The following is a 16,960-nucleotide window of genomic DNA, read 5'->3' on the forward strand; positions in this document are numbered from 1 at the left end:
AAACAGCCTTGTGTTGCTTATCCCTATTCAAAAAGAGAAATGATGAATTGTTAGGTGCGCTCTCCTCTTCCCTTGCATTCCCACCACTGGGATTTGCCTGCTCCTCTGGACATGAAGGCCATAACCGCTGAGGAGCAGAGGGAGTCACACACTGAAGGTCTGTGGGCAAAGCACCAGAGATTCATGGCATCAACAAGTGCTCACAGAGACCCAGGAATGAGAGTGAACACCTGTCTTCTGCCCCTCAGTGGTCATTCACCCCAGGGTAAGGGCAGCTTCTAAAACATGACCAAATCAAAAGTTAGACAGAAGGTGATAACAGAATATGAGCCTTCCTTGTGTCCCCAGAGTCACCTCCCAGCAGGTGCTTGGCAATCTTCCCAGGATAACAGGTAGCCTTAAATCCTTGGTGGCCTCATCCAAGGCCACTAAGGAACAGCAGCTCACGTCAGCCTATTTTCTTTTTAGACACTCCAAGGCCCACAAGCAGAAGTGGCACTGAGTATGGGCCAAGCCAGAGAAAGGAGAATTGTGTTCCGCTTTTCTAGCTGTTCTGGTGGGCAGTTTTGTAGAGCCTGAGATTTGAGAAAGTGCCCAGAGGGTATCACAAGGGATCCATCATATGTGGATGCTGTGGATAAAATACAGAATTCAGTAGGACATCAGTGTTAAAATAATATTTCTTCTGCCATTTGTTGTTTTAAAAGAGGTCCTTCTTTCTGACCCATGGCACGGCCTCTGCTATTCCAAACAATATAGATTTCCAGGCCAAATATTTTGTTTAATGCTATTGCCAGAAGAGACAGGTACCTGCATCACAGCTTTCCATATTACCCCAGACATCTGATGCAACATCTCCAGAAATGGCTGGGCCACGAGAAGCCCAAACTGCTCTTCATCTGCTTAATCTCATCCCAAAACGAGACATAAACATTTCCCACTTCCATTGCATTTCTGTTTCCAGAGTTATGAGGCTGGGAAGGCTTTTTTAGCATCTTCAAAGCATAAACAAAAAAACTTTGTCCCCTTCTCTCACCAGTTCTGATTGTATGTCAGCATTTCTTGGCTCTGAAGTCTATAATCAGTGTAAGTGGGTTAGGAGATTTAGGACTAAACAATAGAACAAATGTCATTCATCAGCAGACACTCTTTGGCAGGAGCTGAACGAGACTCATGCCAGACACAGAGACTGACACAAGTAAGCAAAGAAACAGTAAAAAGTTTCCCATTTCATTGGAAATGTGCAATACACAGATTTATAAACTAATCAAATAACGAGCAAAACCCTTACTAAGAAGATTAAAACTCTTCATTTCTTACGTAAATGGAAGCTTTGCAGAAAATGAAAAAAAAAAGTACAAGTATTTATTTTTAAAAATTACTTTCATCTTTTTCAAAGCTTTGACAGAAATTATTCCTTTTCTTTCTTCCAGCAAATGAAAGTTCTGTTTTCACTGCCTGAGGATCTGACTACCTTGTCACACATTCTGCACACACACTCTTAGCCAGCTACTAAAACAGAGGGAATAGGTTATGTTACTTCTGGAGGGAAGGATTGTTCTCTCAGGGATTGGAATAGGTGCAAAATGCATAACATTTCTAATCTAAAATAGTAAATTTCCCCCAATATTTTGCATTTTCAGCTTTTGGATTTTGCCATATAATTGAAATGTCCCAAGTGAGAAATACTAATTAGTTTAGTGAGGTGGTTGAATTCTGAAACAAATTCATTTCCATATTCTTTGCTGGTCTGGTTCATTAAACAAACAATTAATCTCTCAGTGATCCATATTTCACAACTATACCGGGACATCATTCACAGGGCACTACAACAGAGTAGATGAATAAACTTTACTGGTAGTTTAGTCAAAAACCTAATTGATCACCAACAATAATTGTGTTTACTAGAACAAATATTTACATTTTTACATATGCAAAACTGGCAATATTGGCTTTCACAGTGACAACAAATATTAGCAGCTCTTTTTGTCAATGTATCTTTTTTTATTGAGTATGAAAGAACCTCATCCTTAAACAACTGACTTCCGTAGTTCATTGTTAACCTTCATAAAGTTAGTTCTTCACATGGCTTTACAATGTGCTTCCCATAAAAATGGCACTTGTCCTTAGCTTTTTTTATGGGTTCTAGGCAGTAAACTTCAAGAAAAGTCAGAGATGTTTGCAGTAATGGCCAACTAAGCTGTCATCTGACCTAGAAATGGAACTTCTTGAATCACAAGCACAACTGAGCAGCTTAATTTTCTATGACATCTACAGTTACATCTGGACATTTCCCTTTAGTCCATCTGTATTTGGCAGTCCTGCAGTGTGTATCATTTGCCCAAAGAATGCCAGATTGCTGCTGAACCTCACCAGTCCACATGCATTTGTCTTCCTTTGAAGAGAGACAGGTCCTTGCAGCTCTGTCAAAATTTTTTAATAATCACATGTCTCTATCTCAACTCAAAATAATCCACTCCCGTCCTGAGATGGACACATTTTTGATCCCCTGCATCTTGTTTGCTATGTTCCATCTCAGAGTGACCATGAGTTTGTGAAAATGCGGCTGTCACCCAGAGCAAAACCTTTTTATACCTCACTGGTTCAAAGCCAGTTTCATGGCTTTTCCCTGAATACTCCAACATATGATAGAAAGGGATTTTCTGAAATTCAGGTCAAATTATTCCAGCATTCCCAGGAACTTGCTTAGAATTTTCCATGAATAGTACTGTGCTAGCCTTCCTGCAATAACTATTTGTTTCTCTGTGCTACTCGTGGCAGGCCTGAACAGCCTGTCATCTTCCTTTAGGATGACTTCTAACAACACTAAAACATCTATGAGGAACATTTTAATCCAGGCAAGCTAAATCACTGTCCTAGATATTTTCCTTTGCTCAGTGTGTTTCTCTGAGGGCTGCATCTCTTGTGACTCTTGCTGCGACAGTTGCTATTTCTGCAGAGATGAACGTGATAGCTCAGCTGGGGAAATGGGACCAGCATCCATCCAGCTGCAATTCTGCATTTTAATAGCCTCAAAACAAAGTTATTTCACATGACTCTGTTAAGATTTCTGTCACAAATCTTATGGATAAAATTACAGGAAGAAAATGCTTGCCAAAATAGCATTTTTTAAAATACTTAATTAGGAATATTCATAGAGAGCAAATTCTAGATTTGAAAAACAAACTTTTCACTGTTCCCACACCTTGCCACATCTGCAGCCCTTGCATACTCAGTAAGGGAGCAGGGAGCCCTTGGGACAATATGGAAGGAGTCCAGTACAGTTCAAGCCTCGAATGTGTGCAGTGGGCAGTCTGAAGATCCAGAGATTTTTTTTCTGAAAAAAAAACACCTCGTCAAGTCATTTCACATGAAGAGGAAGCCAAGGAAAATCAAAACCCATGGTGAGCATTCCCAGAACAGAAAATGATGGGGATTTCACTCTATAATTAGTTTGCTGCAAATTGCTCTCTGATTTCTTCAAGTGTGTCATACCTTGAGCGTTTCTCAGCCACGTGATGACTGAGGTGCTGATGAACCACTTTTCTCAGCCTTGCCTCTGTTTTGGGGTTAAAAAACCAGATCCAGTAGAGGTGAGTCAGTTCTACTCTGCAGTGCTGACCACATTCTGCCTTAGACAGATGGTGAGTCATAACAAAATACCTATTATGCTCAACTGATTCAGGGTTTTATAGAATATAAAACATTTCTGACTTGTACAAACCACAGTATGTTTGCACATACATAACTTTCTGCCAAGTTTCTCAGTCAGAATAAAGTCACTGTTAGCTCTGAGATTCAGGGAGGGGTGGTGCTGTTGGTTTTTGTGTAGTGTGAAAGAGCACAGCTGCAGCCCTGCTTTCTTGGGGCATGTAAAGAATGGTGTTCAAGGCTTCCTGTGCACTGTGTGCTCCAGTTGCACACTGGACTTCCACCGGGAAGGAGGAGCTGCTCCACAGCTTGTCCTCTGTGTAATGCATTATTGAAGTGTTTGTACTCCAGACAAATGTGAACATGCTCTTTTGTTACTGTGTCCAGAGAGTTAAAAAGGGCTTAGTTGTGGCCAAACAGATCTTTGTCTTCCACTGAAATATTTTGAGGAATACTTATGTTAAAGGACTTCTCTCTTAATGTAAGAACTACCATTCTTTCAGTAACAACATCTTTTAACCTAGAGTACTCCTGACAAAGCTCCCTGTTGCTCTGGAAGCTGACTCAGTGCTGTCCCAGCTCAACAGCCTGTGATGGGTTGGCCCTGACTGGATACCAGATGCCCACCAAAACCACAGCCTCCAGAGGACGGGGAAGAGAAAATATAACAAAAAGTTTGCAGGTCAAGATAAGGACAGGGAGGTGATGCAGCAATTTCTCTCATAGGCGAAACAGACCCACCTTGGGGAAAGTTATTGAATTTATTATCGATCAAATCAGAGTAGGACAATGAGAAATAAACCCAAATCTTAGAACACCGTCCCCCACCCCTCCTTCCTTCCTCAGCTCAACTTTATTCCTGATTCTCTACCTTCTCTCTCCAGCAGGGAATGGGGACTGCAGTCAGTTCATCACACATTCCTCCTCAGAGGGAGAATCCTCACTCTCTTCCTGTGCTCCAGTGTGGGCTCCTCCCACAGGAGACAGTTCTCCATTAAATCCTGAACTGGGCCCTTTCCATGGGCTGCAGTTCTTCCCGAGCTACTCCAGCATGGGTCCCTTCCACAGTGTGCAGTTCTTCAGGAACAGGCTGGTCCCACATGAGTTCCTCACAGGATCACAAGTCCTGCCAGCAAACCTGTTCCAGCACGGGATCCTCTTTCCCAGGGTCCACAGGTCCTGCCAGGAGTTTGCTCCTGTGTGAGCTTCCCATGAGGTCACATCTTCCAAGGGCATCCCCCTGCTCTGGCATGGGTCTCCTCCATGGGCTGCAGGTGGATCTCTGCTCCCCTGTAGACCTCCATGGCTTGCAGGGGCACAGCTGGCTCACCATGGTCTGCACCACAGGTGCAGCACCTGAAGCACCTCCTCCCACTCCTTCACTGGCTTTAGTGTCTGCAGAGCTGTTCCTCCTACATTTTCTCTCTTCTCTCTTTGGCTGCAGTTGCTCTTATGCAGGTTTTTTGCCCCCTTCTTAAGTCTGTTATCCCAGAGATAGTGCCACCATCGCTCATAGGCTCAGCCTTGGCCAGTGGTGTAATGGATTTCTCCCTGTATCTTGGAGCCAGCTGGCACTGGGGGAAGTTTCTGGAAGCTTCTCACAGAATTTACCCATTATATCCCCCCACTAAAACCTTGCCAAACAAACCCAGTACACAGCCACATTTCTCTGATTACTCTGGTGAGCTCCCTGTATCCTGTGTGCCAGTTCAGGAGACCAAGCTCCACAAAACTCAATTGTAGCTTGTCCTGCTGTGCAGCCTGTCCTGAACAAAGCAGTAAAATCATCACTGTGAGACATAATCTCCAAAATGACCATGACTTTGTTCCCTTCTTCCCCTCACTCATCCCATAAAACCATTCATCTGAGCAACTGCTTACAAGCACAGGCACGATGTTCACAAATCCCACCTTGCACTGGGATCTCATCTCTTCTGATGATCCCTTTTTTATAGTCTGTCACTTCCATTCACTAGCATGTCTTCAGCTGTGAGGCAGCAATTTAACCCCCCATCTGGCACTACTAATTTTCACCGATAACTTCATGTCTCCTCTGAAACAGGCTTCTATTTCTAACACATTTGAAAAGAGGGCCTTTTTTAGGCTTTCTAGCAAAAGGAAAAATGTCTGGGCTCTGCCTTGTGATATCACGAACACTGGTTTGTTTTTATTTTCAGTGTAAGTGCTGCAGAGCAAGTGCACATCTCCAACACTGCAGTGAGTGGGTAGCAGTTGTTATCCTTTTGCTCTGCTATTTGTCTCTGAAATACTAAGGGGATTCTGCTCACAAACCCTGCCACCGTGCTGTCTGTATGTGCCTATAAGACTGAGATTAGGAGTAAGGATGTATCTCTTCAGCCCCTCTGCATTGTGAAATGCAAAGATGTATGTGGCTCTAAGGGGATGCAGACTGGACAACAGGAGTGAGAGTGTTTCGTAATCTAACACTCCTGGACATCTTTAAACTGACTCTATCAAAAACTTGAGGACTGACGTTTGCTTTTTGAATCTAGGTAATTGTTAATGTTGTGCTCATAGGGAAAGAATAGCAAGAAAGATAATTAAACAAAAAACCCATCTTGTCCTTTCTCTTGAGTCTGCTAGCCTTTGTCTTTTCTTTTGTGTTTGGGTTTGTGCTTTGTTGCGTTTTTTTTTCATTCCTCTAGTTATTCATTCTGTTTTTTATCCTCTTGTCCTCTTCCTCATCCTTATTGGTACAGTGGATAATTTTTTTGGTTGAGATAAAGTAACTCTTCTAAGGCCACTAACTGGCCTACTGTTTTTGACAATACTGGAGAGCCTGGTTAGATTTTGAAAGGTCTCTGAACTTCCCTGCTGCAGGAAGTTGATTGTTTTGAGAAATAGATTCTGACTGCAGGCATGAATGGAAGAACTCTGTCTGGAGAACAGCTGAGAGTACAACACATTTCTTGGAAATGTCACCGCAAAAACAAAATACAAAAAGAACGTAAAGAAATTGAAATCTTTAAATGGCTTTGGAGTCTCCCATTCTGTGCGTGAACATCTAATTTCCAGCATCATGGACTCTGTCCTGGCCTTTGGATCAGTGTCTTACCCCATCACCTGCAGGCTGGGGAGTCTTTTAAAAGTTTTGTGAGTAAACTTCTAGGTGCAAGTAAAGGCTTTCTGCAGGCAAGGAAAGGACAGAAACATGGAATCCTTACTAAGAAAGAATGGAGCTCTTAAGAATATGAACTCTAAAGAGGAAAGCAGATGTTATTCCATAAAGGAATAGGGATAATCATAGGAAAATCACAGTATGGCAGCAGCAGAGCTGTTCATCAGTCTAAATAGTGGTTTAATAACTTGCAGATAAATGCTTGCATCCACAATAAAGAATGTATTGGATTTCACTGTTCAATTAAAAACCATATATTTTCACATTGTTCACTGTGAGCAATTTTTGAAAGCAGAGCTAGAATATTGTACTGCTGGAGAAGTAGTTAAGACAGAGGAGCCCTGCAAGCTGCAGGCTGTCCTATTTAATGGAGGGTTCAGTTCACTGATGGGTAACTTCTTCTGGCCTCTTACTCAACAGCCCAGTCAAAGAAGAGGGAAGCACTGGGGTCCTTGTAGCTGAGGGAGAGTTAGCTCTTCATCTCCACCTGCACTGTGTTCTTGTCTTCCTACTCTTTCCCTATTTTTTCCTTCCTACTCTATTCCCTATTGCTGTCCCTCTGTGATCCGGGTGGCTCATTGCCTGTAAAGCCTTGTCTGTCCATCCCAACCCTCCTGTCCTAAATGAGGCTGAAAGGGGTCTTTCTCCATCTCCTTCTCTTGAGAGGGTGGTTTCCCTCAGGGCATTTGGGGAACATGATGACAGCAGAGAGCTGAGGCTGCAGAAGTTGAGGTAGGACTGGGAGACTCCAAATTCCAAGAAAAAAAAAACAGGCAGCACAGCTATTGAGGCTTCCAGAGGATGAGAGATACTGCTCAGCTCTTCTGTTGCATGCTACCCTCTGTCAGCCTGCTTAATACTGTAGCCTTAAGTGCCCATGGCATTAATCTGGAAATTGGGGATCTTTTGTGTGATGTTGACAGCTCTCTTGCATTCTTATTTGTCAGCCTGTTAGAAGTATACACCTGTTCTTGTTTACTAGGCTTAGAAAATGATCCGAAGAGCCTGCAAGGAGCCTATTTTGTACTATTTAAAACAGTTAATTAAGAAAAAGAGAACAAGATAACACAATGATTTAAAAATGCCTTGCTAATGTTGAAAATCTAAAGCCTCAGATGGCCCTACTATTGCATTACAAAGGCAGTCTAGAGCATTTTCAATTATACTTAGTGCATTCCTGGCGCCTCCAGGGGTTTTTCCACTGTCTCTTGATGTGCTCATCTCTAAAATGAACTAAATCGACAGCAAAGAACCACCCAGGGTTTTTTTATCCTCCTCTCTTTTCTTCTGTTAAATAAGAAAACCTCTTAGGAACAACAGATTTGAAGAGGCTTATTGCCTTATCAAGTCCAGTCTCTTGTGACCACCACCAACCACACCACGTAATCCCCTTCCTGCACTCATCCAGCGCCATCTTAAACCCCTTTGCTACTTTTGGCCTTTCTGCCTTTTTCCTCTGCCATTGAGATAATAAAAGTCTTACATTTTCAGGAATTGCAAATTCCGTATCCCAAGAACACAGAAAAGCTCCAGGAAGCTCTGCAACCAGTAACTGTCTCCATACAGCTGAACAAATAAAACAAATGCTCCTCTAGAGAGAATTGGTTGTTGGAAGTCAGCAATGAATTCCAGTTTAACTGGGTTTGCATACCTTGTTTTGTTTCTTGAGGGCGTTTCACATCCTGAGTGTCACAGGTGAATAGCAAACATTTGGGTGAAATACTCAAATATTCACAGAACATACCTGGCTATATGCTCAGCTGCTGTGTTATTGGTTTGGAATCAGTGCTGCTGAAGGGAGAGGGGTCAATCCCACTCTCCCCTGCAGCTCAGTGCAGCTCTGGAGGAACACAGAGCTCTGGCAAAGTCCTGGTCTTGTGTAATGCACGAGTAAATGAATGAATGTTTCATCCACCTGCTGGTCTGAGATCATGTTCTTCTCTTGCTATCATGAATGCAATAGTGATTATCTGGATTTATATGGCACCTTCTAGCCAAGCCTTTTACTAACCTGAAGGGAAAAATCAAGGATTACACCCTGTCAGATTCTAGTTAAATGACAACCACCTTTGTTGGGAAAATGTTGCATTTGAGGGATATCAAGTTCAGGTCACCACCCCCAGGCAGTGGACACTGCTATGCCCTAATATTAATAAAAATATATTTTCAAAGGTAGGTGGTATGTGTCCTACATCTGAAACTGGAAGTTGCTTTAATCTCAGCTTTTTCTTTTATGGATGGAGGCAATTGAGGCACTTGGCAAAGGTTACGCTTATTTAATGTGTGATACTTGCACCTGAATCCAGATATTCCATATGCAGTCCTGATGTTTTAATCCCTAACACCCAATATCTGAAGTTCAGATGTTACCAAACATCTCTAGTCCAATTAATTGCCAGCACCTTCCTACCACTTTCTGCAAATTATCCCTATGAGATGTCTGTGCCTAATAAACAGGGAACACAAATTTTTCTCCTAATGATGTCAGTTGCTGGCAGGGTCAGCACTACAGGGCACAGGCAACCCTGAGCCCAAAAAGATTTGTGCACATGTGTGTGCACAGAGGCTCCAGGCAGCAGCAGCACTGGGCTGGACCAAACAGCAATTCACTGATGCCTGCAGAAATGCAAGCTTGGCTAAATCCCTCTGAGGTGAATGCTGAGGTGCCTAGGGATGTGAATGAGACCAGACTGAACAAAAAAAAAAAAATACTAGGGCAGGGAGGAGAAAGAAAACTTTAATTTGCGTCTAAAGCATAGGGAAGCTAATTTTAGTACCTTTTATTTTTTAAAAAAATGCTTAAATATGCATGGGAAACTTCTGTTCCCGTTTAAAAAAAGAATCAGTGAATGGTAACACTATTTTGACAGATGAGCTCTTCTGAAGAAGTATACTTTTGTTTCATGAAATTTTTACAGTAGCTGGGGGAAATATATTAACCTATGTAAGACAGATCAAGGAACTGGCATCTGCACAGTTCCACTGGGAGCTATAATTTCCAGGAGTGACAAAAGGAACCAAAAGAGAGGTTGGCACATCTTCCAAATAACTGTTTTATTTAAAAGGAGAAATACAATTACTACTTCTTCTATTACTGTGTTGCAATTCAGGAACAGAATTCCTCTCCTTTGGGTGGAGAGTAAATATAACAAATAAGTACAGCATGATGAACACCAAGCTGTGAAGTGATCAGAGATTTAGTTTTCAATCTAAACTTCTAGTCTCTTTGACAAACCAGTGACAGTGAAAGTCTTTGGAGATTTGCTGGGATTTTTAGCAAGGGAATGCTACTGAGAAAATGTGGGAGATGGAAGAGATCAATGCAAAATTACAAACGTGCCCTACCAAACACTCAGCAGTGCCTTGTATGTGCAACTCCCTGACAATTTGTAGGTTTGAGGAAGAAATAGCAAATCTTGCATTAATTTTGCAAATCAGCTAGATGGGGTATCCTTTTGTAATGTCTAGGATACAAATTTTAGTTGTTAACTCTGCCATAGTCTATGATAATTCTCATTTTGTTCATGGATTCTACCAGTAAATGCTGGCACAAAAACGTGGTGCTATGAAAAGCACAAGTTAAACTATAATTATAGTGAAAACATGTAAGAACAGTTCCTCTTGTTCAGCTTTAGATACTTGTACAGTGAGACTTGGCTTTGCCTCTGCTCTTTCATATTTCAACTCTACAAACACAATGTCTCAGCCATTAAGAACCCTGCCTTAAAATACAGTAATTTCACGAATACAAGCCGCAGCAATTTGACAAAAATTTTGGTGGAAACCCGGAAGTGCGGCTAATAGTCGGGGGCGGCTAATCTGTGAATAATTTTCTGACATTTACAACCCCAGACGTGCCAGCCAGGGCGCCGAGCCAAGCACCTGCCAGTAAAAGCCGGCATTCGGCGATTGTTACAGTGTTACTGTGTTGCCCTGGCTCCCTGCAGGCAGCACGGGGGGCGGGGAGAGAGGCAGGAGAGCTCCTTCTTCCCTCCTCTGCCGCGGCCCGGGGAGGATGGGAGGGGAGCGCGTCGCCATTGCCGCGGCTCGGGGAGCCGACGGGGGCCCTGCGCTGCCATTGCCGTGGCCCGGGGAGGACGGGGGGGGGCGCCGCCATTGCCGCGGCTCCAGGAGCCGACGGGAGCCCCGCGCAGCCATTGCCGCGGCCCGGGGAGGGGAGGGGAAGCGTGCACCGCCATTGCCACGTCTCAGGGAGCTGACGGGAGCCCCGCGCAGCCATTGCCGTGGCTCGGGGAGGAGGTGGGGTGCTTTGTCCGCGCCCACCGCCGGCGCCACGGGCGCGGGAAAGCTCCGTCCCCACCCGCCGCCGCTGCCGTAGGAGCGGGGGAAGCTCCGTCCCTGCCTGCCACCACGGGGCAGCGCCGACCCAGGGTGACCGAGCCCAGTGGCAGCGGCGGCCGGCCCCGAGCGGCAGCACCGGGCTGGGCCACCTGGTCCCGTCAGCAGCCCCTAGTGGCCCGAGCCTGCACAGCCTTAGCTCAGCCAGTAAACCCCGCCCTCCCGCGGTTCTGTTACTAATTGCACGCGGGTCCTCGCTGCGAACGACAGAGCGGCTTATATTCGGGTGCGGCTTATTTATGGACAAAAACTGAAATATTTGCCAACACCCAGAGATGCGGCTTATACTCAGTGCGGCTTGTATTCGTGAATTTACTCTACTTGATGGAAGAAGCATAATTTTCCTATGCACTCACTGGAATGCAGGAAAACTTCACACTACTTCCCAGCTTGAAAGAAAAATGAATGGCTACAGCTAGGAATTTCTGACCTTTTTCGTCACACAACTATGCCTTTAGGAAAAATTCAACTGCGTCCTGGGTTTTACACCACATTGAAGTTCTGCTGGTGTTATGTACCAGCAGAGTGCAGCAGAACCCAACCTGAAATAGAGGCATAACATCCAGGATTCCTCCTCTGCTGCTTCATCACTGCTCCCTGTCACCATTTCTGACTCAGCCTGGCCCTTTGAACCTCTGCGACAATGAGACCAGGCAGGTAAAAAATAGGGATGGGCTTTGGGAGGACAGCATTTTAAATTAGTTCTTTTTTCAGAGGAGGTGCTTATTCAGCAAATAGACCCATTTCTGGTTTAAAACACAAACCAGAGGAGCCCCAACTTGGAAGATTATCAGCCTGTAGAGTAGTTCAGTTATGCCAGTTCACACCAGTTGACAATGGGGCCTAATAAATTATATCCCATTCTAAAAGTGAAATAGAGGATGGTTAGCTCTAAAGAAAAAAAAAAAATCTCTAAAATAGCCAGACAGAGCACAGGTTGGTCAGCATTAACATTAAGCTCTAAAAGGCCAGGAACAGGCATGATTAATTACTTAGTGTTTCCCTCTCCTCCTCTCTGGGGCTGTTGTAAAAAAAAAAAAAAAAAAAAAAAAAGAGGAGAAGGGGAAAAAGGGGAAAGAGGAAGGGAGGGGGAAAAGAGGAGAGGAGAGGAGAGGAGAGGAGAGGAGAGGAGAGGAGAGGAGAGGAGAGGAGAGGAGAGGAGAGGAGAGGAGAGGAGAGGAGAGGAGAGGAGAGGAGAGGAGAGGAGAGGAGAGGAGAGGAGAGGAGAGGAGAGGAGAGGAGAGGAGAGGAGAGGAGAGGAGAGGAGAGGAGAGGAGAGGAGAGGAGAGGAGAGGAGAGGAGAGGAGAGGAGAGGAGAGGAGAGGAGAGGAGAGGAGAGGAGAGGAGAGGAGAGGAGAGGAGAGGAGAGGAGAGGAGAGGTTATAATGCAATATTACATACTCTTTAGAATCACAATGTGCCAGTATAATTTGGAGGGAATATGTACACAGCATTTGTTTCCCTTTGAAAAACCTAAACTGCTAAATATTCTTTTTAAAGTCCCACAGAATGATGTACAGGAAAGTATTTTTCTTGTTTCCAACTGACTTTGGATTTAGACCTAGTGGAATAATCAAAATCAGAAGGTGACACTCATCACCCATCACATCAGGGTCCTAATGCCCCCTGATGTTTCTTTCATCCTGGTGATCTTTAGCAGGAATTAAAAGAGGATTGTAGGTGAGCATGAGGTGATGAGGACATAACAAGTGAACAAGATCAAAGATGCAAGAGGCAAAGCTAAATTTCCTTCTAAAATAGCAGGGCAAGTGGTTCAAAAACTTTCTCTAGGCCATTCAGGTCCACTTTTGAGCCTTGCAGTGTCAGGCTTGGGGCCATCACAAAGCAGGAAAGAGCAAATTTGAACCTATGCAGTTGACTTGTGTTTGTGCTTGGTGGAAAGTCAGAAAATTTAGTGGGATGTGGGGACAGCATGTTGAAAATCACGATCAGATAAGAGGTAGATTTTGGTAGTGGGAGTTTGTGTCTAAGCATTTGTGGAGGGAGTAACAAAGGGGTGACAGACAAGAACTAGGAATATAACTTGTGTGTTTTGGAGAAAGTGCTCATTGCAATACAATGCAGCAAGCTGAATCTGCAAGGTCAGTAGGCAAGAAAGCCAGGGTTTATTGAGACTGAGGAAAAAGACACCTCTGAAGGCTTAAAAATAATAAGCTAAAAAAATAAACTATTCCTTGACAATTTACAGCCTTGATAAACTATTCCCAGGAGTAGACAGACAAACCCTATGCCCACTCCAAAGTCTTCCTAGAGGTAATCACAATCTGCCTGAGAAGTACATCCAGCAGCAGCTCTCCAGCAATGCGTTTTTCTTGTCTGCCTTAGACTCTAAAGCTCTGAAATGCTTGAACAAGTCTGTTGGTACAGATTGCCTGGCACTGGCCCAGCCCAAAAGTGACTGCACTGGTAGCAGAGCATGAAACTCCACAAAGAGAAAAATGCACTCTGCTAAATGGATGCTGCAAAGTCAGCCTGCATCTGTCATGCTTTAGCTTAGAACCCTAGAAATCTCTGGAATTAGTGTATGTGTGGGTATAAATATGTACAGATGAAAGTACCCTCCTTATGTTATAAAACGTTATGATAGAGATTTGGGGGGGAAAAGTGCAAGAAAAAGAGTAATTGTGCGACAACAAGCCAAGGTAAAGGGAAAACACTTTCTGCTCTTCATTCCTGAGAGAAGAAATCATTAGCAAACTGAGCCTACATCGTGCCATACACTTTCTATTTCTTCCTGAGAGTTGCTACAAATGCAGCAGCTGTAGCCTTGTGACACATACATATAAAAATTGCTGAAGTTGTTCACACTGACAGGAAAAGTGTTTTGTTTCATTACCTCTCTCAGTTAAAGCAGTGGAAGCCCTCGGCAGAGATTGTGCTTTATTTGCCTTAGCACTTTAACCTTGCTATTTGTTGCCATACCTAAAGCATAGGGAGAAAAATGAAAAACTTTCCCTTGACCTGAAAAGCAGCTCCTACCTCCAGTGCAATAAATCTGGGAAGTGGAGCTGCATCTCATTAGATGTATTTTGAGGGTTCATACTGTCTGGATTCTGCTGCTCTTTCTCTCACTGCCCCTATGAGTTCAATGGACACACAGCCTGGTCCTGAGAGCTCTTGGAAATGCCACTCTCATTTTCTAGTTAGTTGTGGAAAGAAAGTTAAGCTGCATTTATTTGGGGGTTGCTATCTAGCTGCATTTGGTTATGTAACATGCTGTGCTTCTGCAACTCCTATTGACTTTAGAGACAGCCTCAAGCTTTTGCATTTGCCAGTCAGGCCTGCCTGCATCTTTGGTTGGTCACCTCCTGTTATCTTTTTGGCACCTGTCCTAGGAACCAAACTCTTCAGTGGTCACCTCCTGGCTGACCTGTTCTGTGTGATGCAGCAGCAATGGAAAACCACTACTGCTTTTTCCTAGGTTGGCTTCTTTGGGAGGTGCAGGTGGCTGGGGGCCTAGGAGAGAGTCTGTTCCCCAGCCATACCCAGCAGAGCATTCATCTCTCAGATGGTTCCATCCCTTCCCATGCCCCATACCATCAATGGGGGAGTTGCTCCATGCCCAGAGCTAGGACAAATCGGGGGTGTGGGACAGGCATGTCCTTGCAGATGCTGTGGCCAGGGCTAAAAGCAGACGCGTCTGGGTTAAAGGGCTGCTCTGTCACTCCCCGGTCAGCGCTGCAGACCAGCCCCTGTTTCCGCCCCCCCACGCCCGTCTTCAGCTGGGAACGAAACCAGCAGCAATTATTCAAGCCAAGCACGTAAATCTGGCAGATCCCGCGGCTCCGGTTTGACGCAGCTACGCAGCGCAGTGTCTGGACACGCAGCCCAATCCCCCTTTCTCCCCTTGTTTATTCGCCCCGCAGGAAAAAAAAAGCTGAGAAGTTTTAACTTGGAACAGTACTAAGAGGTTTGGGGGATTGTGGTGCCGGGAAGCGGAAAGGACGGGCGGAGGGAGCACCGCCGGCATCGGGAGAGCCGTGGCCAGGAGCCGTGACGGGGCAGCCCGCGTTACATAAGGCGTCGGCTCCGCACCGCTCCGCGGCGCGGAGACCGGGGCGGGGGGGCCGGCCCGGGCTGAGCCCCGCCGTGTCATGGCACAGCGGCTCCGGAACCGCGGCATGCAGCGCCCGAGGCGCCCGGGGCAGCGGTGCCGGGGCACGGAGCGCAGCGGCGGGGAAGCCACAGGGGGGCTGCCGGTGGTCCCTACGGGCAGTGCCCGGCCCCGCGGGCACCCCGCGGGCTGGGCGTTATGTAATCCCTCGCCTTCCACGCACGAACACCTCTCCAGCGAGAGGGGCTGAAGTGCCGAACGCCGTTTAATTGCAGGAATTAATGGTATATTGCCTTTTCTTCTTGTTGTGTGGTTGGGTTTTGTTTTTTAAATTTTATTTCTCCCTCCTTTCTGAGGGAGCAGAATCTGAGCTGCACAATCACAACTGCTCTTGCCCGCGTTCCTGTCCTGGAACCAGGGAGCAGCGCCGCTTGCCAGTCGGGAATTGCTTCCCAGTCCCGTGTCCGGGGGGGCAGCCCCGGGGCGGGGGACGCGGAGCCGCAGGGCGCTGCATCACGGCCGCCTCCGCTGCCGTCTGCCGCGGTGCTGAACATACACGGACACACAGACACGGGCAGACAAACAGACACACATACACAGACGCCTCGCGCTTCTCGGTCCCGGCGCGGGCTCCGGCGCTGTCCGCAGTGCTGAACACACACCCGGACACACAGACAGGCACCGACACAGGCACGCGTCCCCTCCCCGTCCCGCTCGGGCCTGGCGCTGTCCGTGGTGCTGATTCTCCACCGCATCCCGGCACGGTGCGAACGATGCTGTGCCCCGGGCGGCACAGCCCGCTCCGGCCCAACAGCGCAGAACGCTCGCAGACCTTTCTCCCCGCTCCGAGCTGGGAATGGCGCTGGTTCCCCTTCTCCTCCGACCTTCCCTTCCCCGCTGGCCTCCCGCCGCCCGCACGGCCGAGAGGCACAGCCCAGTTGCCTCTCCTGGCTCCAGCCAGCTATGAAGCTGGCGGTGAAATCACCCCCTTCTTCCTGCCTTTCTCTGTCCCCGCAGCAGCCCAGTGGCTGGAGACAAAAAAGCTGAACGGGTCCCACTTTAAATATATATCCTTTTTTTCCATTTCATTATCATCAACACCGTCCCCTCCCCCTGCCGAGCCCGTGCCCACGGTGGTCTCCCACCTTTACCTGGGCTGGCGGAGCGCGGCACGGCGCGGTCGGTGGGTTGGTGCCGCAGCTGGATAGGAGGCAAGGACAGGAGGCTGCTGACCTCCGCGGGTCTCCTTCTTCAATGGATCGGGAGCCGTGCCCTCATCAAAGATGGCCGTCCGCTCCTACGTCAGCAGCTTTTAATAGCCCTCCGAGGCGGGGGGAGCGGGAGGGGGCAGAGCGGGCCGAGCGGGTTTGAGTCATCGCCGCCGCACCTCTCCCTCCGCCGGCCCCGCCGCCTCCCGCAGCCGCCCCGCCGCCGCCTCCCCGGGGCCGAGGTCGGGGCAGGGGGCTGGGGGCGGCTGCGGGCGAACCGCCCGGGCAGTGGGGCAGGGGCCCTCCCGCAGCAGCGATTTCCTCCGCCAAAGGGGTGGTCCGAAGAGGGTATCCCTCTGAAGTCCCCGGTACTCCATATATGGCCAATCTACGTGAGCTTCTATTTTTATGTGTGAATTCCTCCTTCTCTCCCCTCTTTTTGTTTCTCAGAACATCCTGCCAGGGGTCTGGGTGTGTTAATCTGTTTATACTCCCTCTCCTCCCTCTCCTCTCCTAAGTCGGAGCAGC

General features: G+C 46.7%; 2 protein-coding genes across 3 annotated transcripts in view; both read right to left on the minus strand.

Moving 5' to 3' along the window:
* The window catches only part of SNAP25 (synaptosome associated protein 25), a 60,656-nt gene extending 44,090 nt beyond the window's left edge, over positions 1 to 16,566 (minus strand). The window contains exon 1 of one of the 2 annotated variants that reach the window (XM_033053687.2): positions 16,376 to 16,566. The gene's annotated coding sequence lies outside the window, so the exon portion shown is untranslated. The remainder of the gene's footprint in view (positions 1 to 16,375) is intronic. The other variant, XM_033053685.2, reaches the window with a different exon arrangement.
* LOC116994729 (tubulin monoglycylase TTLL3-like) overlaps positions 14,710 to 16,960 on the minus strand; it is a 67,572-nt gene continuing 65,321 nt past the window's right edge. The window contains exons 11-14 of the mRNA XM_033056633.1: positions 15,821 to 15,874; positions 15,620 to 15,770; positions 15,186 to 15,470; positions 14,710 to 14,892 (exon numbers count right to left, since the gene is read on the minus strand). Of these exons, the coding sequence (XP_032912524.1) occupies positions 14,710 to 14,892; positions 15,186 to 15,470; positions 15,620 to 15,770; positions 15,821 to 15,874 (673 nt within the window). The remainder of the gene's footprint in view (positions 14,893 to 15,185; positions 15,471 to 15,619; positions 15,771 to 15,820; positions 15,875 to 16,960) is intronic.

The sequence above is a fragment of the Catharus ustulatus genome, chromosome 3 (assembly GCF_009819885.2).
Source record: "Catharus ustulatus isolate bCatUst1 chromosome 3, bCatUst1.pri.v2, whole genome shotgun sequence".
Lineage (NCBI taxonomy): Eukaryota > Metazoa > Chordata > Aves > Passeriformes > Turdidae > Catharus > Catharus ustulatus.